This window comes from Panthera onca, chromosome E1, assembly GCF_046562875.1.
Source record: "Panthera onca isolate mPanOnc1 chromosome E1, mPanOnc1 haplotype 2, whole genome shotgun sequence".
NCBI classification, from domain to species: domain Eukaryota; kingdom Metazoa; phylum Chordata; class Mammalia; order Carnivora; family Felidae; genus Panthera; species Panthera onca.
In genome coordinates this window covers 49,168,657-49,191,402 of record NC_138352.1, presented here as the reverse complement: position 1 = coordinate 49,191,402, position 22,746 = coordinate 49,168,657, and the positions used below count along the sequence as shown (strand labels likewise).

The window sequence follows — 22,746 nt, the reverse complement described above, 5'->3', positions numbered from 1 at the left end:
AGAGAGAGAGAGGTACAGTTGATTCTTGAACAACCCAGGTTTAAACTTTGCAGGTCCACTTAAATGCCAATTTTTTTTCCAGTAAATACAGTAGAGTACTGTAAATGCATTTTCTCTTCTTTATGACTTTCTTAATAGAATTTTCTCTAACGTTATTATAAGAATACAGAATATCATACATACGCACAGTATATCATAAACATGTTGATCAACTTACGTTATTGATAAGGTTTTCAATTAATAGTAGGCTATTCGTAGTTAAGTTTTGGGGGAGTCAAAAGTTATACATAGGTTTTCAACTGCACAGGAGGTTGGTGTTCCAACCCTCCACCTTGTTCAAAGGTCACCTGTTCATAAATGCCTGAAGAGACAGAGGAAGTGAGAAAGATATTTAAGAACCTAGCCCAGGGTCTAGCACATAATAAAAATTCCGTAAGTAGCATCTATCATTATTAGTTTTAGCATGCATTTATTCATTGTTCCTTCACAAACATTTTTGAGTGGCACCTGTATGACAGGTCACTGCACTCAAGGAGTTTATTTTGTAGTGTTCAAAACACGCAAGTGGCAAATTTAGAATAGCGCATCTAACAGAGAAACAACGAAGTGCATGGGAGAATTATCCAATGCAAACTTAAGAGCTAAGGGAAATCTTCTTATGTAAAATGACATGTAACTTATGAAATACCTGAAGCGCACAAAAGAGGCAACCAAGAGAAACAGGTAAGATGAGGGAGGTATGAATTTCTATGTGGAGGAGACACTGAGTCAAAGAAAACAACAAACAGACTTTTTAGAGTGTGTTCTATGGGTCACGCGTCATACTAAGCAATTTGCGTATCTCATTTAAACCTCAACCTCAGCAACCTATAATTATAGAGCTGATACTCTCTCTATCTGACTCTGATGCATGGGCTGTCTCCTCAGATGCCATGGCATATTTGGGACTAGCACATCATGGGATTAGAGCATCACGTTGAACAGGTGGTAAAAGCAGAAGGTGAAAAAGAAAAGGGGGAGGCACCAGTGGCTTGAATGGCACTGCTGATCGGACTTTATGGAAGGGGAGGAAGTGTCTTAGAAGTGTGGTTTAGCAAAGTCATTGTATGGTTTGGTGCATGGAATTGACTGGATTGGAGACAAATCCGGAGGAAGAGGTCCATTTAGAAGGTTTTTGCAGTAAGCGATGTAAGAGATAATGGTGGTTCAAAGTAAGACAGTGAAAGAAGTAACAGTAATTTGTGGACAGACCCAGGAGTTTGAAAGAAAATAAGCAATAATTAAATAAGGGGAATAGGAAGTAAGAGAAGAGCTAGGTTTTGAGCCTGAGAAACAGGGTAGATTCACTGAGATAGGGAAAACAGGAGAAACAACTTTCAAAGTCGAAACTATGTAAGAGGCAAAGTGCTTAGTATATTAGGGCCATTTAGTACATAACAGATTTTTTCCCCTCTCACTCTGTTTCTGGTTCTTTTTGCCTTTCTGAAGCTACTATTATGTACAGCCTGGTTCTAGTTTCACCATTGAACATTGTATCAAATACAGATATGAATTATAATTTCCACTATTCTCCCAGCCAAGAAAAGTCCTTATACAGGGATCTTTTAAACTAATCAGTAAAGTAATAATCTAATCATTGTCATTTTATGGCACAAATGTTCCCCACACAAGAAAAAATATTCCTAGTTTTAAAAAGATATCCATATGATATCACTTATCAGGAAAATGCATTTCAAAATAACAATGAGATATCACCTCACACCTGTCAGAACGACTAAAATCAGTAACACAAGAAACAACAGGTGTTGGTGAAGATGTTGAGAAAATGGAAACCTCGTGCACTTTTGGAGGGTATGCAAATTGGTGCAGCCACTCTGGAAAATAGTGTGGAGTTTGCTCAAGAATTTAAAAATAGAGATGCTTTATGACCCAGGAATCACACTACTGGGTACTTACTCAAATAATATGAAAACACTAATTCAAAGGGATACGTGCACCCTGATATTTACAACAGCATTATTTATAGTAGCTGAACTATGGAAACAGCCCACATGTCCACTGACTGATGAATGGATAAAGAGGATGTGGTATATATTTACAATGGACTATTACTCAGCCATGCAAAAGAATGAAATCTTGACAGTTGCAACCACATAGACAGAGCTAGACAATATTATGCTAAGCGAAGTCAATCAGAGGAAGACAAATATCATGTGATTTCTCTCATATGTGGAATTTAAGAAACAAAACAAATCAGGAAAAAAAGAGGAAAAAAGGGAAAAAAGAGAGGAAAACCAAGAAATAGGCTTTTAACTATAAAGAACAAACTAATAATTACAGAAGGGAGGTGAGGGGGGAGGGAGAAAATAGGTGATGGGAAATAAGTAGGACACTTGTTGTGATGAGCACTGGGTGATGTGTGGCATTGATGAATCACTATATTGCACACTTGAAACTAATATTACACTGTATGTTAGCTAACTGGAATTTAAATTGAATATATATACATACATATTAATTTTAATGTTTTTCAAATAAACACTTTTTCCAGGCAAAGTGCATATAACATTAATGGTATGCCTGGTGTGTGCCTGGTACATAATATATACTCAGTAAATGCACACTGAAAGAATGCTGGCTCTGAGTTCTGCTTGACCAGGTAGTTCTCAAAATCTATCTGCTTTCAACCAGAAAAGTCAAATTGATTGGTACTTGTCTGTAGAGTATTAAAAAGCAGGACAAAGTGAAAGACAATGTGAATTATTAAGTCCTCTTCACAAACCTAAAGTTCTGTAATTCCACTATGAGGAGTATCAAGAATCATGTGTCCCTCTGGACATATAACAGCACAAAATCATTTTTTCATTAGTGAATCTGGAAAGAAGGAAACTCTTAAGACACTCTGTAGATAAAGCCTATAGATGTCGTATAGATAAATCACAAGTTGTGGGTCATATAAAGCAGAAAGATTCAAAATGCTACCTAACACGTTCACCTTTTATCAGTCCTCAACATCTTCCATTAAGATATGGCTTATTGAATTCTTACTGTTAGGTCCTACGCTGCGTGTCACATACATTATCACACAGTCTTCACCACCGCACCATTGACATCAGTTACTACCCATATATGACAAATTAAAAACAAAACAAAACAAAACTGAGAAAGAGATAATAACTTTCCCAGTGTTCATATTTGATAACCATGATTCTTGTCATTTTTTAATGTGCTCTGACATATATTAAAATTATCATAAGTATCTATGTGCTTGTTCCAATTCAAGTCACTTTTTATAAATATCAATTTGTAAAGATTTTCTCCAAATTCCAGCTTTCTTATTAGTAAGATGTGATAAATAACATCTACCCTGTTTACTTCAAAAGTTGGCTGGGTATGTTTGTATATGATTTGTATAAGCACTTTGTTAATAATAAAGAAATACTTACATATGGGTGGAACAGTGATAGTGTTATTAGCTTGCAGATAGAAGTTAACACTAAACTATAATCTGAATTAATAGAATCTCTGCATGATTAAGAATTAGTAGCGGTAATATTAAATACAAGCTTTCTCCTAGTAATATTTTAACAGTTTTCTTACATATAAAATTAATAAAAATTGATTGTGCCTCATTAAACCATCAAATAGATTAATATAATACTTCCAGTTTTTGGTAAATCACCATAATGGCTAATTTTTATTGGTTTGATAAAATTTATCTATATAATTAATGAGACCAGTAATTACAACTCAAAATAAAACCTGACAAAATTGATAATGTTTTCTCCCATTCTCTTTGAGATAGCTCTTTTATATACTATTATGTTTTAATGAAGTAGGTAACAAGGCCCATCTCAAAGGTCCCATTCACAATGTAGAAATATTCTAGGACAACTTTCTGCCATTGAATGCATTTTTCACCTTCAAATATTCTCCCTCACAGAAGATAAATTTTCAGGTGAGATGACATCAGAATTCATTAGAAACATTTAATTTTTTAACGTTTATTTATTTTTGAGACAGAGAGAGACAGAGCTTGAACGGGGGAGGGTCAGAGAGAGAGGGAGACACAGAATCTGAAACAGGCTCCAGGCTCCGAGCTGTCAGCACAGAGCCCGACGCGGGGCTCGAACTCACAGACAAGATCATGACCTGAGCCGAAGTCGGGTGCTCAACCGACTGAGCCACCCAGGCGCCCCTCATTAGAAACATTTAATGAATCACCTGTGTTTCTCTAATAGTTGTGACCATACATCATGCTACTAACACTCAGATAAAAGAAGGCTATAAGAATAAATTGCAGATATTCATGCATACCTATACTGAGTCAAATCTGGATGAAAACTGAATTTTGTACACAAGTTTCTTATTCAGATTAAAAATAAAATGCCTTATAGATAAGGTAACACACTCACCTTGGAGAAATTAAAATGTGCCAAAAGGCTGAAGTCCAGAGTGAGGACCAAACACCTAATCTGTTTTGTGCAGACCATACATTGATCTCCAGTGCCCTTTACACTTGTAAGTATATGGAGGCATCTGTAGGCATCCATTTAACCCAAACATTTTCTCCAACTACATTTCATCATTGTTTCTGTATCATAATCCAACACAGAGTTCTCATTATTTACCAATTAACTAAAATGCATTCAAGAATCTTTTACAAAGTGGAAATAACTTTATCACCTTTTGAATGAAGCTTAACTGTTTGCAAATTAGAAATATTTTTGCTTAATAGCCAGAGAATTGAGAGATTTGGTTTAACTCTTTCCTCCTCCTCTTCCTCCTCCTCCTCCTCCCTCTCTTCCTTCTCCTCCTCCTCCTCCTTCTTCTCCTTCTTCTTCTTCTAGATGAGGAAATGGAATTTCAGAAAAGTGGTGTTTCTTGCTCCAGATCAAATAAGAACCAATGCCTAAGCTGACAAGCCCAGGTCTCTTTTCTGCATGCCGAAAGCTCTCTTATTAAAGTTCTGTGGCTTGCTGGTCCTCTTAACCACACTCATGACAGCCTGATAGGAGAAACAGAATAAACAATAGAAGAAGCAAACACATTAATTACAGAGTGTGGTAATAAAAAGCAACATATACGAAGTTCTTACTGTGTTCCAGGACTTGTTCTTAGTTGTTTGTTTGTTTGTTTTCATTTAACTTGTACACATTCCTCCCAGCACCCCTGTGAGGCAGATACTGTTGATAACTTTTGTAGATGAAAAAAAACCTGAGGCACAGAGAGATTACATAACTTGTTTACTTATAGTCATGGAACTAGGAAGCAGTGGAGTCAGGGTTCAAACCAGAAGAGACAAAGACACACATCTGTTACGGGAAGGAACAGAATGACGAGGATCCAGTCCCAGGAAAAGCAAAGTATGCAAGTCCTTGATTCTTGAAAAAGCTGGGTGGGTCAAAAAACTGAACGAAGACTGGTGTGGCCGGAATATTATTTTTAAAAAGGGGGAGAAGAATGACACAAGATAAGGGCAAAGTATGCAGGGTCTTCTTGATGCCTGGCACAAAAAGTTGAGTTTTTAAGCAGTGAAATGGAAAACCACTGAAGATTTTTTAAAAACCAGTTTGTAACATGATCTGAATTACATTTGTTCACTCTGGCTGAAAACTCCATGTTTGTTGAGATTTAACAATCGTGTCTTCATTCACATATCCATTCATTCATTTACTTAACAACTAATTGCTAAGTGCTGAGTTTAGCATACAGCCTTACCCAATATTTGCTACACTCAATATCTCTTATTTACCAGATCAAACATACATTCACTAATATATCTAGAGGTTTCCCAACACTTGCTGAAACCTTATCACCTTGTATAATACGAGATACATGTCCTCAAAATATAAACCAATCTAGTGGTTATTTCTATTTAACCAACCAGTTGTTTAAAGAAAGTATTTTTCCTGAATCAACTGGTTATTTTGACATCATGCTCTATGCCTTAGAATCTTAGTGATCTTTTTTATTTCCAGGTATGAATATGAAAACCGTTTCAAAATGGTAAACATATGTTACTCTGACAGGCAGATACTAGGCTCCAACAGTGATAAGTAGTGCTTATCATGTAACCTACAGAGGTGCGCCTCGGTGGCTCATCAGTTGAGCGCCTGACTTTGGCTCAGGTCATGATCTCGCAGTTTGTGGGCTAGGGCCCCGTGTAGGGCTCTGCGGCTTGGAGCCTGGAGCCTGCTTCGGGTTCTCTGTCTCTGTCTCCCTCTGCCCCTCCCCTGCTTGCACACACACTGTCTCTCAAAAATAAATAAAACATCAAGAAATTTAAAAAAATGTAACCTACAGAAATCACACTGAGACATAGTATAAAGCTAAAGATTTTCAATCTTGGTATAACTTTCACCTTATACACTTAGCCAAAAGGCAAAAACGATCAAAAAGCATGTATAAATCACATATTTACTTCATGGTACACAACAGTTCAATTTCATATTTATTATATATCTACTATGTACTAGGTGCTATTCTAAAGCACTGTCAGAGATACAAACATAAATGGTATGCCTTCATGCTTACAAACTTTTGTTGACATGAGGTTTTGGTATCATGCAATTTTATTCATGTTATTAGGCAATAATCCCAAAGATTAGATTTTGCAACAAGCCTTTTGCAGAAACTTAAAAGTGGCTTTCCCAGTAAAACTGCATTGGGTTCCATTTGTTGAAGCAGGAATATCATCAAACATTCAAAACATCAAAAAAAGAAAGAAAGAAAGAAAGAAAGAAGAAAAAAAGAAAGAAAAAAAGGAAGGAAGAGAGAAAGGAATGAATTTCAATAGACCCTGCTACAGGTATATCAAAGAATTTTTTTTTTTTATTCACAGAACCATGGGATCATAAAATCTCTGAACAGAAAGAGACCTAGAGGGCATGTAGTCCAATGCTTTCTGGGTTCACAGTAATATAAGAATCACCTGGGGGGCTTTTTAGTAACATAGATTCCTAGGCTCTGTCTACTAGAGTTTGATTCAGCAGGTCTGGGTGGAGCCAAGCAATCTGTACTTTGTCAAAGATTCCCAGATGATTCTGATATACAGCCAGATTTGAGGACACAAATCTAGCCCAACTCCTGATGGATCTGTTATTTAAATCTGGTCTGCACTATCTTTCCAAACAAACTGTCATTTATCATTTACTTTCTACTTGGATATACACCAGGATAGGACCCTGACTCTTAGACAGCTGCAATTATCAGAAGGCTATCCATAAATCTGCAAAATGTATATATAATACACACATATAACTGTGCGTATATGTATATGTCTGTGTGCACCTAAATTATTTGTTAATATGTGTCTCCAAAACGGGGCTGTAAGCCCCATGAGGGCAGAGTCGAGGGCAGTTTTCTTCACTGTTTCTATCACTTAGCTCAGACCGTGACATTGTTGTTAAGATATGTTGAATGTATACCTGATTGAATGAGGTCCTTCATTAGTTTGACCTGAGGTCTCCCTCTCAGAAACATCCACCTATTGTGCTAGTATTTATAGTTCCAGGAAACTTGGTAAGTCCCCGTTCCAGACACCAGGTATACAAACACAAGTGAAGCATTCTCTTCCCTTCTCTCCAGGGTCTTAATTACTGTATTTACCTAGAGAGAAAGCTGCAGATACTTTTAACCAAAAATGGTAAAAAATGATTTTTTAACCAAAAACATGAAAAATAAGTATGGAATAAAGGTGGGAATTGAGAGGCAAATAATCTCATTGTGACTGGGGTAGAGAAAAGGAAGCAATGGATGTCAAGAAATGCTTTTCAAGAGAAGTGATGCTGAGGTAAGTCAATTTCATAATTGAATGTTCACACACCTTATCTCAAAGAGAACAAATTGTGTTCCTCTTCTTTTTAAGTATATATAGAGAGGTCTGTTCTCAACCCTTCTCTAGAACAAATATCCAAGTTCCGATGATTATTTCCCACAAAAGTATTATATATCCCTTATTGTTTTTTTGTTCCATGGCAAATTAACTTCAATATCCTGAATTGTAAAACTTAAGCCTCTAAGGACAAGGAATACAGCACATGGCTCTCAGGTTAAAGATCTGTAACTAAACTCCAAAGGCACCTACTTTGTTCATGAGTAACCTGATTTCTGTAGTTGTAGGTTGAGTTACAAGCAAATGATACTGATATGTACACTATAAGCAAAACCCAAGCCTCTCCCCTCAGCATGTGGAGTAAAATTGAAACTTGGAAGCTGAACAACAAATGGGTTTAAAAGGAGACACCGACAATTATTAGTTTAACCATCTCGGCTAACATCATAGATTAACTTCCGCAATCAACAGATATATAGGAATCATGTAAATATCCCCAGGTAACCAATGCTGTTTAATAAGCTGGGAAAAGATAGCTCTGAGTTGACGTCATTGTCATAGAAACAATTGCCTATTAAATCAGTGAGAGGGCTAGAAAAATGTGGACTTATCACTTCTGGTTAAGTGCAGTGCATGGGAAAAATGAAACCATGTCAAAAGACAGAGGTACCTGCTGCAATGGTAAAATACTATTCTCATTCTAAAAGTTAATTTTCCCCTTGTTTTCTGAAGGCATATACCTAATAAGTTACCTGTCTACTCTTAAAACACACACATACAACTTTTAAACTGGAAGTGATAAATTCCATTTCTTCAAAGAGATTTGTGAAAATTTACTGAGCTCCTCTGAAGAATGAAATCAACCTCAGGTTGCATCCATATACTGGAAAAATACAGACCCCCAAGGTGATCAAACAAACTGAACAGCTGCTAGATGTCCATTAAAACAGTGCTCGAAAGGCGCTCATTTGATGCATTTCTCCTGGGAGGTTTGTATCTAAAATGAAGCTAGAAATCACATTCTGTCCTGTAAAGTAACTCTGACAGGCCCAACCTGGGGGCAGGTATGTAATTAATAAATGAAAATTACTAAGCTCATTTCCTATACTTACTTCCTTTCATAGTACCTTCTCTTGAGGGGGCTACACTTGATACTTGTTAGGCTTCTGAGAAAAAGGGGATTTGAAATAAAGAGAATATACCCAGTTGCTTGTCAGGCATAGGCTTCTAACAGATATATAGAACAAAAAGTAGAAATGGTAAGCTCCTTGAGGGTAGGAATCCTTTGGAATAGGAAGTAGCATGTGGTAAGCATTTCATATAAATAGATTGCTTGGTTATATTCAGTCAAAAAATACAACGTCTCCAATCTTCAGTCTCTAATCTGGAGAAACTGTTCATCTACCAAATGGTCATTCAGGTCTTGGCCAAAAATGACACCGTAACTTGTATCTAGGCCTTTACGGTTTGACAAATGCTATATTTACCTCATTAGTAAAAACCCACAGTGTTTTCTTAGATGGACTGTTTCCTCAGAATAAATTCCACAAAATGAGAAGGGTATGGAGATGGTTACTGAATTCTGAATTTTGTATCAGTAGATGAAAACGATACTGCTGCAAATGCAGTTTGAGATCCTAAGAACTGTCAACAAATGAGGAGGTACAGAGAGGCTATTCTAGTCTGAGAGCTCAAATAGTGATTCCCAAGGCCTGTGTTCCCAGAGCCAGCAGCATCAGCATCACCTGGGAACTTGTTAGACATGCAGATTCTTGACTCCATACTTCCTGAATCAGAATCTCGGGGGCAGGACCAGCAATCTGTTTTAACAAGCTCTATAGGTCAATTTCATGTACCCTAATATTGAGAACCATCTGGGCCAGAAATTAGTAATTTGAAAACATACTTTGTGTGAAGGACCTCAAATTCTTCAGTATGGCTCAACTTTAGACTAAATGTGGACAGTGGTTAAAGCTTGAGGATGTAAAGGCAGGCAAGATGGCAATGTGTACCATGTGCCCTTGTATGGAATTTGTGCTGTATCAATTAGGATGATGGAGAGCTACTGAAATGTTTGTAAGCGGGGAATTACTAAGGAATTAGCTGTCAGAATAACTCTAGGAGCAGCATGAGAAATAGACAGAGTCCCTGACTGGATGAGGCTGGCCAAGGAAATAGGGTTATAATTGGTTGGGAGATTTAACGAAGTCACGGTTATAGAAGATTTCTAGAGGCAGGGAAAGGACAGTCTAACTCCACATTAGGATGGGCTGAGGAGGAGGGAGAAGACACACAAAAGCCTGTATTAACCAGTGGGTAGAGGCACCTGGGTGGCTCAGTTGGTTGAGTGTCGGACTTCGGCTCAGGTCATCCAGGAACGGGTTCGAGCCCCATGTTGGGCTCTGCACTGACAGCTCGGAGCCTGGAGCCTGCTCCCGATTCTGTGTCTGCCTCTCTCTCTGCCCCCCCCCCCCCCACCTTAATCCTCAACTGGCCTATCTGGCAGTTGATGTCATTTTTTGTTGTTTTCAAGCAAATCATCCTACAGGAAAAAAATAATTACAATCTTGTCAAAATATATGTTTGCCTCTGATCCTCTCAGCTTCCTCTCCATTTCCCCTGCACCACCACCCCTCTCCCGAGCCCTCCCTCTGGCCACACCTCCACAACTTCTAAAGGACACACACAGGGTAAGGAGCAGGTATTAAGATGAATTCTCTGTTTCCACCAAAAGTCCCTCTTTCCTCTCCAAATTATGGATAATGAGGCCAAAAGGGTAATGACTGAAGGAACGTAGAAAGGTAATTACTGAAATAATCCCCCAAATGGTGGTGACTACCAGAGCAGCAACACTCACGTTACAGCTATCAGAGCCTCCTGAAACGTGATAAACACCTCGTGTTTGCAAACCCAGATGCGCCTAAGGAAATGCCCTATTAGCAAACTACCACAAGAACGCACTACATGGAACTCATTTTGATTTTGTAATGAGAAATCCCATTAAAGACGACTATAAATTGTGGCGGCCAATGAGTTTCGAAGGGGGTGCAGGAGCGAAGAAGGATGGCAGGTTTGAGGGCCTTTCTCCGGGATCCTGTCCTTAGAAGCCCTTGATCTGCAGCAGGCTCTGCCTTCACTTGTCCCCGCTGATCACTGGAGAGTTGAAGTTGAAGGGAACGTTCACTGGTTCTCAAACCGAAGCCCTTAGCTTTGGGGCTGCAGGGGAGAAGGGACGTTCCTAAAGCTTAGGCTCAAGCGTCCATAGAACTCTTAGCCCACTCCCAACTCCGATCCCTATGTCCTCAGCGGTAAGAGAACATTTTTTTCTATTGTTTCTGCACCTAGAATCACCAGCGCGCCCTCCACCGCCACCGCCCCTCCCACCCCCAGCTTTCATCTAGAGGCCCTAGGCTCTGCTGCCTCTTGTCTCCAACCCTTTGTGACGCCAGTGGCCCCAGGAAGCGCCCTAGTGCTCCACTCACAAAGGCAGGTGAAAACCACAGGTGCGTCAGTGCTCCGGGCGCTTCAGGCTGGCCTGGGCTCAGGTCCTGCCGCTCCAACCCCAAGGGCCCCCCAAAGGCGAGCCCTGACACCTCTATCCTTCACCATGGCCAGCCAGTTATGCCTCCCCGTCGCCCCTCGTCTCACAAACTTGAAACCCTTGATGCCGCAGGCGGGAGACGTCCAAGTGGGCATCTGCGTGGCGATCCAGCGCAGTGACGGGCGCATCCACCTCGCTGTGGTCACAGAGATCAAAAGAGAAAACGCTTGGGTCACGGTGGAGTGGGTCGAAAAGGGAGTCAAGAAGGGCAAGAAGGTTGACCTGGAGACCATATTCCTGCTGAATCCCGCGCTGGCCTCCGCTCAGCACCCCACGCCGTCCTCACTGCTGCCCTTGTCTCTAGCGCCCCCTTCGGCCATCGGGGACCAGTGCACGGCCACGAGGTGGATTGCGACCATCCCCCAGAAAAACGAAACGCCCTCAGGGGACAGCCCGGCTCTGAGAGTCCCCAGCAATCCCTGCCTGATGAAGCGGAAAAAGTCTCCCTGCCTACAGGAAATCGAGAAGCTACAAAAGCAGCGGGAGAAGCGCAGGCGGCTGCAGCTACAGATCCGAGCCCAACGCGCCCTCAATGTCAACACGGGAAACCCCAACTACGAGATCATGCACATGATCGAAGAGTACCGCAGGCATCTGGACGGCAGCAAGGTATCCAGCCTGGAGCCCCGGGAAGACCATCGGATCTGCGTCTGCGTGCGGAAGCGTCCTCTCAACCAGCGAGAGACCACCATGAAGGACCTGGACATCATCACCATCCCCTCGGACAACGTGGTCATGGTGCATGAGTCCAAGCAAAAGGTGGACCTCACTCGCTACCTGGAGAACCAGACCTTCTGCTTCGACCATGCCTTCGATGACACCGCCTCCAACGAGTTAGTGTACCAGTTCACCGCCCAGCCGCTGGTGGAGTCCATCTTCCGCAAGGGCATGGCCACCTGCTTTGCCTATGGGCAGACAGGCAGTGGGAAAACGCACACCATGGGCGGGGCCTTTTCGGGAAGGGACCAGGATTGTTCCAAAGGCATTTATGCCCTGGTGGCGCGGGATGTCTTCCTCCTGCTCCAAACTGCAGCTTATGAGAAGCTGGGCCTCAAAGTCTACGGGACATTTTTTGAGATTTATGGGGGCAAGGTGTATGATCTGTTAAACTTGAAGAAGAAGCTGCAAGTCCTTGAGGATGGCAATCAGCAAGTCCAGGTGGTCGGACTTCAGGAGCAGGAGGTATGTTGTGTGGAGGACGTGCTGAACCTCGTGGAGCTAGGGAACAGCTGCCGGACTTCGGGACAGACATCAGTCAATGCCCACTCTTCCAGGAGCCATGCGGTGTTCCAGATCATCCTAAAGTCAGGAGGGAAACTGCATGGCAAGTTTTCCCTCGTTGACTTGGCTGGGAACGAAAGGGGAGCGGATACTGCCAAAGCCAACCGGAAACGGCAGCTGGAAGGGGCGGAGATTAATAAAAGTCTCCTGGCGCTCAAAGAATGCATCCGGGCTTTGGGTCAGAACAAGTCCCATACCCCGTTCAGAGCCAGCAAACTCACGCAGGTGCTTCGGGACTCCTTCATAGGCCAGAACTCCTCCACTTGTATGATTGCTACTATCTCTCCAGGGATGGCCTCTTGTGAAAACACCCTCAACACTTTAAGATATGCAAACAGAGTAAAAGAATTAACTCTGGATTTAAGGCCCCACCATCTTTGTTTCTATCCGGTTGGACCTGAGGTGCCAAGGATGTTGGAGACTCACGTTAGAAATTCAAAAACATCCCTTCAAAGGGATGGAGTCATTAAAATACCTTGTATCCAGAGTGAGGAGGAAGAACAGGCTAAGCACACTGAAACACTGTTCACTCCATTAGGGGAGGATACAAGGACTTCGTGGAGGGAATCAAGACAACCGCCAGGGACCAACATCCAGGAGACAGCTGGTGGGGTAAACTATGATGTTGATTTTTGCATTGCCCAGTTATTGTCCATTTTGGATCAGAAAATAGGTATTCTGACTGAGATCCAAAAGAAACTGAAATTATTACAAGCTGACCTCCAAAAGAAGACCCAGTGTAGTGGAGCCAATGGCAAGAGGTCAGATCTGCAAAGTAATGGCAAGAGATAAGATCTGAAACGATGGATACACTGCTGTGGCCCCTACCTCTCTTATAAAAGAAAAAATGTCTAAATTATCTAGATATAAAGATCCTCCTGGAAGGCTTAAAACATCTTAAAATATGCTTGTCAGATATGTCCTCTTTCCTCTTCCTCTGTATTTCTGTGACTCGTTTACATTTTGTGGGATGTTGGAGTTCAACTAGGAACCACTTGCCTCCCCAGGGACATTTGGCAATGTCTGGAAACATTTTCAGTTGTCAAAACTGAGTTTGAGGCAGGGTAGTGATACTGGCATAGAGTGAGTAGAAGGCCGGGGTCGCTATTAAACATCCTACGATGTACCAGACAGCCTCCCATAACAAATAATTATCTGGTTGAAAATATCAATAGGTCCAGGGAGGCCTGGGAGGCCCTGCTGTAGAAAGAGCCTAGCTGTGATGAAACCAGATACCCTAAATGGCTGACTGGGAAGGCATCCCATTGTAGATTAAAGGGAGTAGAATTGGAACACACCAAGGGGTACACAATGGGGTAAATCTAATGATATCGACTCATGAATCTCTTTCTGTTGCACTGATGTGTAGATTCAAATGATTTCTAAGCTCTAGTCATAATGGGGAGTGGGAAAGGGAGGGATTTTCTTTAAGTGACTCTGCGTGAGAGAGATTTTTATTTTCAATCTTTGAGTTGAAGTTGCAAAGTACTGTGCTTCCTGAGAGTGATAAAATAAAGTGTGTGTGTGTGTGTGTGTGTGTGTGTGTGTGTGTGTGTTTAGCATTGGCTTTGTTGACTATGGTGTCTTTAAGCTTTTTTTCCTCTTACTCTTTGCCAAATTGTGTGCCTACATAATTCACATAAAAAGCTTTCCTCCATCAAATTAGGGTAAGCAGCAAGTCAACAAAGTGGTATAAAGGTTCTGGCCTGAAACAGGAAACATCCCATGAAGGCCTCACAGGTAATGTGGGAGATGCCAAGGCCTTAAATCAACTGAATAAGGAAAAGAATTCCTGATTCAGTGATCACTAAGTCCATCCTTTTGGGAAAAAAATTAAAAGAGATAGAAACTAATCTGCAAATATAAATATAATAAGTACTCTAATACATATCTACCTTCAGCAAACATATCTATAAAATGCTATAATAAAATCATTAAGGATCTTTTGCTTCCAAGTCTCCCAGTTCCACATTCTTTTCTTTAAATTTTTTAAAGTTTATTTTTATTTATTTTGACAGAGAGAGAGATAGAGAGCAGGCAGGGGAGAGGAAGAGGGTGGGAGAGAGAGAGAGAGAGAGAGAGAGAGAGAGAGAGAGAATTCCAAGGAGGTTCCGCACTGTCAGCTCAGAGTCCAACGCAGGGCTTGAACTCACGAACCATAATCATGACCTGAGGTGAAACCAAGAGTCAGATGCTTAACCGACTGAGCCACCTAGGTGCCCCCGAACTCCTTTTTTAAAGAATAAATTGGGATGATTTGCAAAGAGAGTGCCTGGTAGGCTGGGGAAACTTGGGGACAGAAAATGAGTGTCCAAATTCTGTTACTACCTTTGGCAGACATGACTTACTGTTTTCAAAATTTTTCCTCTTAAGTTGCAAAGACTTCACTGGCACTAGGGAAAACTGACACAAAACTACTATAGAGTAAAATAGTAATGTCCGAGCAAAAAACTATCAGTATAAAACAATTAGAGTCATCAGGAACATCTGGTCTTCAGTAATGAGGCAATATTATGGTCTTTAAATAATTTTCTCCTCTGCTGCTTTATCTGCAGGGGTGGAGTTGTATACTATTTAAAAAAATTTTTTAACATTTATTCATTTTTGAGAGACAGAGAGAGACAGAGCATGAGTGGGGGAGGGACAGAGAGAGAGAGGGAGACAGAGGATCGGAAGCAGGTTCCAGGTTCTGAGCTGTCAGTACAGAGCCCAATGCAGGGCTCAAACTCAGGGATGCGAGATCATGACCTGAGATAAAGTCAAATGCTTAACGGACTGAGACACCCAGGAGTCTCTATACTATTGTTAAACCAAATAAAACTTTGGAGGCCTGTCCTAGTTTAGTACTAGATGAGCTTTCCTTCAAAATGAGATTTTTTTTTTAACATAAATTATTTTTGTATGCAATGAAAAAGTATGGAGTTAAGCATCTGGCCTGGGTTCCAGTTTCAGTTTTATTATATAAATATCTGTCAATTTTGGCAAGTCACTTAGTCCCACTGAACTTCTTTCTTTTATATGAACCAGGGTAATTATAGCACCTACTTCAAAAGATTGGAGGGTGGCTTTATTTTCTCCCTCCCTGTCCCCATCTTTTATGCCAGTGACTAGTGCCTATCATTGTTCTTGTTGTTGTCATTGTCCTTTTTCTACTATCATCTTCAACTCCACCCCACCCCTCCCCCCACCACCACTCCTGCAACACAAGTTTGGGGAGCCTACTGGGAGTTTCAGCACCTGATATCAATAACATCCATTTTTTCAATGACATGTAACATACAGTGGAGTGCACAAATCTTATCTATGTGGCTCCATGAAAGTTTACAAAGTGAACACCACTATATCAACACCACTTATAGAACATAATGTCCCAGAAACGTCATTCCTGCCTCATTTCACTCTGTACTACCCTGCACCAAAGATAAGGATTCTTCTGACAAAAATCATCAAATATAAGTTTGCCTTCCCCCCCCCCCCATATTTATGGGCTCATAAACTAGATCCTCTTGCATCTCTTATTTCAATTATCTATGACCGGCCTTTTTACATTGTTCTACATTGTTTCACTGCAAAAATACCTCATAATTTACAAATTTTACTCTTGATGGGAAATTGAGTTGTTTCTGTTTTAAACCATTACTAATGATGCTATGAACATTCTTACACATGTCGTTTGGTGCACATTTACATGTGAAGTATGCCTTGGAACGGAATTCTTGGATCCATAGTATGTGTGTATTCAGCATAATAGGTCATGCGCCTGGGTAGCTCAGTCAGTTAAGCGTCCAACTTCAGCTCAGGTCATGATCTAGTGGTTTGTGAGTTCGAGCCCCGCATTGGGCTCTGTGCTCACAGCTCAGAGCCTGGAGTCTGCTTTGGATGCGGTGTCTCCCTCGCTCTCTGCCCCTCCCCTGCTCATGTTCTGCCTCCCTGTGTCTCTCAAAAATAATAAAAACATTAAAAAAAGTTTAAAAATAAATAAATAAATAAATAAATAAATAAATAAATAAATAAAACATAGGTCATGCCAAGGAGTTTTCCAAAGAACTTGGACCAGTGTTACACAACCACCAGCATCTTATAAGAATGATGGGTCCTCCATATGCTTGCCTGCACTTAGTACTGTTATTTTATAAAATTCGAATTTTATACTATCTGACTTGTATGGAAATGTATCTCCTTACGTTTTTTTTCCCCCCTGATAATTAAAGTTGAATATCTTTATGTATGTTTACTGGCTATTTAGCCATTGTCTCCTGTTCAATATATGCATTCTGGATGCAAATTCTTCTTTAGATATATGCATTGGAAATATCTTCTACCAGTCTGAGGAATGCCAATTCACCCTCTTAATGACATTTTTTAATGATCAGAAGCTTATAGATTTAATGTTCAATTTGTCAATTTTTAAAATTTAATGGTTAAGCCCTATTTAGGAAGTCTCTACCCCAAATCATGAAAGTATTTTCTTTAGTTGTCTTCTAAAACTCATGGTCTGGGCTCTGACTGGAGCCAGTGCCTGCTCATCTGCCTCCAAGGCAGCAGCAGAAGGAGTTAGTTGCAGGACCAGAGCCAACTGAGACTCCATGCATAGGGTATGAGATGCCCTTGGGTCTTCATCTGGGACCACGTTTGGCAAATCTGCCATGAAGACATGGCCTCGCCTTCTCAAAGCAACTCTCCTCAGTCATAGGTTTCACTGAAATTTCATAACTTCTGACCTGGATCCCAAAGTTCCCCAAAAAGGCATTTTTTGTCTGTGGATGGCTGATATATCGCTGTTTATTGAAAAGGACAGGAACGCCTGGGTGGCTCAGAAGGCTAAACATCTGACTGCAGCTCAGGTCATGATCTCATGGTTCGTGGGTTCGGGCCCCTTATTAGGCTCTGTGCTGACAGCTCAGAGCCTGGAGCCTGCTTCAAATTCTGTGTCTCCCTCTCTCTCTGCCCCTGCCCCACTTGTTCTCTCTCTCTCTCTCTCTCTCAAAAATAAATAAAACATTAAAAAAGAAAATAAAAGCACAGGAGCTGGGGACTTTCTATTCTCCCATCTTGCTCACCCTATGAGTCTTATCTCACCCAGAGTTCTCTTTAGGGGAAGACTTTACTGATTCAATGTATTTAGTGGATAGAATATGATTTAGATTTAGTATTTTTTCTTACACAGTTTTAATAGGTTGTATTAATTTATTATCATAGAACTATAGTATACTCATTATCTTTAATGGTCATATTATTGGTTCCAAATTTTTCATTCCTGATATTGTACCTTTTTTTTTCTTAGTCAGACTTGTCATATATTTATAAGTTATATCAGTCTTTTCAAAGGAACAACTTCTGGCCACTTTATTTTCTCTACTGTTATATCTTTCCATTTTGTTGATTCCATTTTTCCTCCTTTGTATAATTTCCACTTTTTTTCACCTTTTTGAGCTCAATACTTAGACCATTAATGTGTCAGCTTTTTTTGGGCTTTTAATATTATAAATTTCCCCTACATACTGATTTATCTACATAGAGTAAGGGCATGCCACATTGATCCATAGTTCTGATTTGCCCTTAAATTTAGAGGATAGCATGCATCACATCTTCACTGAAATTCACCATCATGGAAACTTGCCTTCCGAAAACTATGAGCTTGCTAAATTATCTACTGAGTTTTTACGTCACTTTTCAACTGTTTTCTGTTTTTCCCTTTTGAATATTGATCTATGTATGCACAGCTTTGGATTCAGCAAATAGCTGAAGGAGAATTTGCACAGGAAGTGTATGTCTCATTCCTCTATGCTCCCCTTTTCTCCAAAATCATTCCTGTTGGCTTGTAGGCCTGAACTTCCATCTCAGCCTCCTATGAGACTTGGTCCCTGTGAGGCTGCAGCAATATTTACTTGGCTAACACTCATTTGGTCTTACTGTTTTAATTCAAGAATCAGCAAATGCCTCAAGGGGAAAAGACAGCAGCAGTGAATGTAATGGCTATCTCAATGTAGTTGTCTTTGTGATTTTTTTTTTTTATAGCTTTGGCTTTTAGTCTATTCACAGAGTTATGCATCCCTTACCACAAATTTCAAACATTTCATCACTGCCAAAAGAAACCTTGTACCCCTCATGCATCACCCCTTAATTCCCATATCCCCAGCCCCAGGCAGTCACTAATGTACTTTCTGTCCTTGTGGCTCTCTGCAATTTTGACCCTTTTTGTCCTGCTTTGTCCTTTCATTATTGTATTCAACTTTACTGTGCCCTTGGTAGGATAGCTTGTTATTCTATCTTGATGACACTATATTTGATGACATAAATAATTATGCATTTTATACATGACATTGTAGACAAACTACATATTTTTAACAGCATTTCTTACAATAAGTTCTAATCAATCTCAACCAAATGTAAATTTCCATTCTATGTTGAAACTTAGCAAGTAAGGGAGAGCCGCATATCAAGATAGGTAACTAATGGCACCCATTGTTGGAAAGTGGATACAGGACAATGTTGAGTTTGTCGTTTGCCACCTAGAGAGATATATGTTAATTATTAATGAGCTTTTATCTGGTTTTTTGCTTACTCATTGTAGGTTTGGAAATTAAGGGGGCGTGCCTGGATGGCTCAGTTGGTTAAGTGGCCATCTTAGGCTCAGGTCATGATCTCTTGGTTCGTGAGTTCGACCCGCATCGGGCTCTGTGCTGACAGCTCAGAGCCTGGAGCCTGCTTCGGATTCTGTGTGTGTGTGTGTGTCTCTGCCCCTCCCCTACTCACTCTCTGTCTCTCAAAAAAATGAGTAAACGCCAAAAAATTTAAAAAAAAAAAGAAATTAAGGGAAAATGGAAGAAATTCCTGAGTGCAATTCATCCACAGATCTTAACCTTCCTTAGCAACAGCTGTGTAAACAAACTTATTTATGTATGTGTATATATACACACACAGTTTTACTTATATAGTTAGATATTTTCCCCTGGATTGTTACATTCACATCTGTAGAACACAAAAGCTCTCCTTTAGTAAAACAAAAGACAAAACAAACAAAACAAAAACTAAAAAACAAAAAACAAACAAAAAAACACAAATTGCAGTCTTGCTAACTGGTTTTAGTGTATTGGCCTCTACTGAGTTGCCATTATTCCTTAACAAGTACACATTAATGTCTCCACCATTGCTAATTTTTTCCTGAGAATACATGTGGTCCTTGAAATGATCTCAAAACATGTAGCATAGAATTGAACATGAACATCAGAAAACAAGACATTATGTAAATGAAAAAAAAAAAAACCTCAGAAAATTAATTGGGGTCCACTAAAAAGAGACTTGCTGGCTGTTCAAACAGATGTCCTGAAGTTAAAGAGGAGGGTTGTAAAGTAAATTAATGCCTTAACAAGATTGTTTGGAAAATGGCAGAGCTCCTAAAGTGAGAAAAATAAAATACTCTCAGTACTTTGGAAACATCCATTGGCACACAGAAAGTTGACACGCTAATTACAAGCTTGCATCTGTTAATTAAAGGAGCTTTTCTACATTCCTGTAGTGGACAAACTTATTTTGAATTGCTGCATAATCTTGCAATTAATAAAACTGCTTTTAAGATACTGAACTTAAGGTTTCATAATTTCAAATCCTCCTTCCCACAGTTAATCTATGGTAGTAACGTTTTACAGGATCATTCTATTACTTTTTCTCAGGGAAATTATTTTCAACGATCTACATAATAAAACGGTATGAGAGTCCTAGATAAATATTTATGTGTTGGTTCAATGAATAAGTGAGTTATCTTTTCTTTGAAGTTCGATTACTGATTTAAAATATCAAGTAGCAGAAACACAGTGTCTAGTATGTGTTTCTTTTAAAAATGTCAAAATTATCTGTTACTCAAAGTGTAGAATATTATCTTCAAAGCAAACTTGTCATTGATGAAGAATTTGTGTGATTCCTTTTATTCTCCAAAAGAGCAACTGCTGAGAGAAAACCTTAAGGCATCATTTTCCTGAAGTGTGATTGTTTCTTCCTATTCAGGCCATTTCCTTTCTAATCTTAAATAAAAGTAATCTCAGTAATTAAAAAGAAAAAAAAAAAGAGGATTTTAATGGCTTAAAGAAGATATGGAACCAAATCAATGATTGGGGATAAAAATCGGACAGACCCAGGCAGCCTTCTCTATTTGTGTGTTTGAGGTGACCCTCAACTTGAATGAAGCTGTCTCCCAGGCAGAGCTAGAATACAAGGGCTTGAATGGTCACAGAGGAAACAAATGGAATAATTGGGAGGAAGAAAAATGGGAGAAATCATCAAAGCAACAAGTACAAAGGGTTTTACCCTGAACTAATTGAAAATAAAAGTTAACGACATGGTTCCAGTTAATATACTACGCTCAGGCTTATGTTTGCCATGAGGTTTGTGAGGACAAAAAAAGAGAAAACCGTACTGGACCACAGCGACTCTAAATTGTCAATCTTATACTAACTCTCATTACACGATTCTAAATGCTGAGATTGAAACCAAATGAGCTAAGTGAGCAACAATGCCAGATTTAGAGTCAGAAACTGCGTATAATTTCTTCACCCCCCCCCTTTTTTTATATTTTAAGTTATTTATTTATTTATTTATATAATTTATTGTCAGATTGGTCTCCATACAACACCCAGTGCCTTCCTCCCTGCCCATCACCCACTTCCCCCCCCCTTCCCCACCACCCCCCATCAACCCTCAGTTTGTTCTCAGTATCCAAGAGTCTCTTATGGATTGCCTCCTTCCCTCTTTAGAACGTTTTTTTTTTTTTTTCCCTTTCCCCTCCCCCATGGTCTTCTGTTAAGTTTCTCAAGATCCACCTATGAGTGAAAACATGATATCTTTCTCTGACTGACTTACTTCACTTAGCACAATACCTTCCAGTCCCACCCACGTTGCTGCAAATGGCCAGATTTCATTCTTTCTCATTACCAAGTAGTATTCCATTGTATATAATTTCAAGCTTTGCCATTGAGTAGCTATGTGACTTCAGACAAGTAATTTGACTTTCTGTATTCTTCATTATTCTTAAATCTTTTTTTTTTAAGTCTAGAAATGCAACACTAATTTCACAGAGTGATATTGGAAAATCAACATTAAAATGTTCAGTAAAAGATTTTATTGATAATCTTCTGGGATGCTAAAGATAGAAACATGGGCATATAATTATCTCTGCCTTTAAGGAACTTATCATTTAAATGAGGAGACAAAGCCTTGCACAACTGAGAAATACATTTAAAAAATGTGTTATCCTGGTATAAAAGGTACTATGGGACAACAGAAGTTGATGGTTAATTTAGCCAAAGAGGTATTGGAAAACTTCCAAAATGATCCACTCCTGAGTCTGGAATGATGAAGGAAGAAACTGGTAGATCTCAAATGAAAAAATGGGGGTGCCTGGCTGGCTTAGTCAGTTAAATGCCTGACTTCAACTAAAGTCATGATCTCATGGTTCATGAGTTTGAGCCCCACATCAGGCTCTCTGCTGTCAGCACAGAACCTGCTTGGGATTCTCTGTCTCCATCCCTTTATACCCTTCCCCTGCTTGTTCTCTTTTTCTCTCTCTCTCTCAAAAATAAATAAACTTTTTTTAATAAAATAAAAGGGCCACCTGGGTGGCTCAGTCAGTTAAGCGTCTGACTTCAGTTCAGGTCATGATCTCATGGTTCGTGGATTCAAGCCCCGCACTGGGCCCCGCGTTGGGCTCTGTGCTGACAGCTCAGAGCCTGGAGCCTGCTTTGGATTCTGTGTCTCCCTCTCACTCTGCCCCTCCCCTGCTCACACCCTGTGTCCCTCTCAAAAATAAATAAACATTAAAAAAAAATAAATAAAATAGTAAAATAAAATAAAGTGAAATGAAAGAATAGATATTCAAAGCAGTAAGTAGGCTGAATTCTTTGGTATTAGGAAAGGAAAACCAGCCAAAAGCTGGCTCAACACCATCATTCTCAATAAAATGTAGGCTCTTTGAGAGCAGGGACAATATATTACTTGGTTTATATTTTTAGCATCTCACATGATCCCTGACACT

General features: G+C 39.9%; 1 protein-coding gene across 1 annotated transcript; it reads left to right on the top strand.

Moving 5' to 3' along the window:
* The first annotated feature begins 11,314 nt into the window (after positions 1–11,314).
* On the top strand, positions 11,315–13,622 carry KIF2B (kinesin family member 2B). The gene has a single exon (XM_060646445.3). The coding sequence runs from the start codon at positions 11,445–11,447 to the stop codon at positions 13,509–13,511; it is 2,067 nt and encodes a 688-aa protein (XP_060502428.1). The 5' UTR covers positions 11,315–11,444; the 3' UTR covers positions 13,512–13,622.
* Positions 13,623–22,746: the final 9,124 nt, after the last annotated feature.

Bases quoted from the DNA above. Each gene is read 5' to 3' on its own strand.
- KIF2B (XM_060646445.3), top strand. From the start codon at position 11,445: ATGGCCAGCCAGTTATGCCTCCCCGTCGCCCCTCGTCTCACAAACTTG.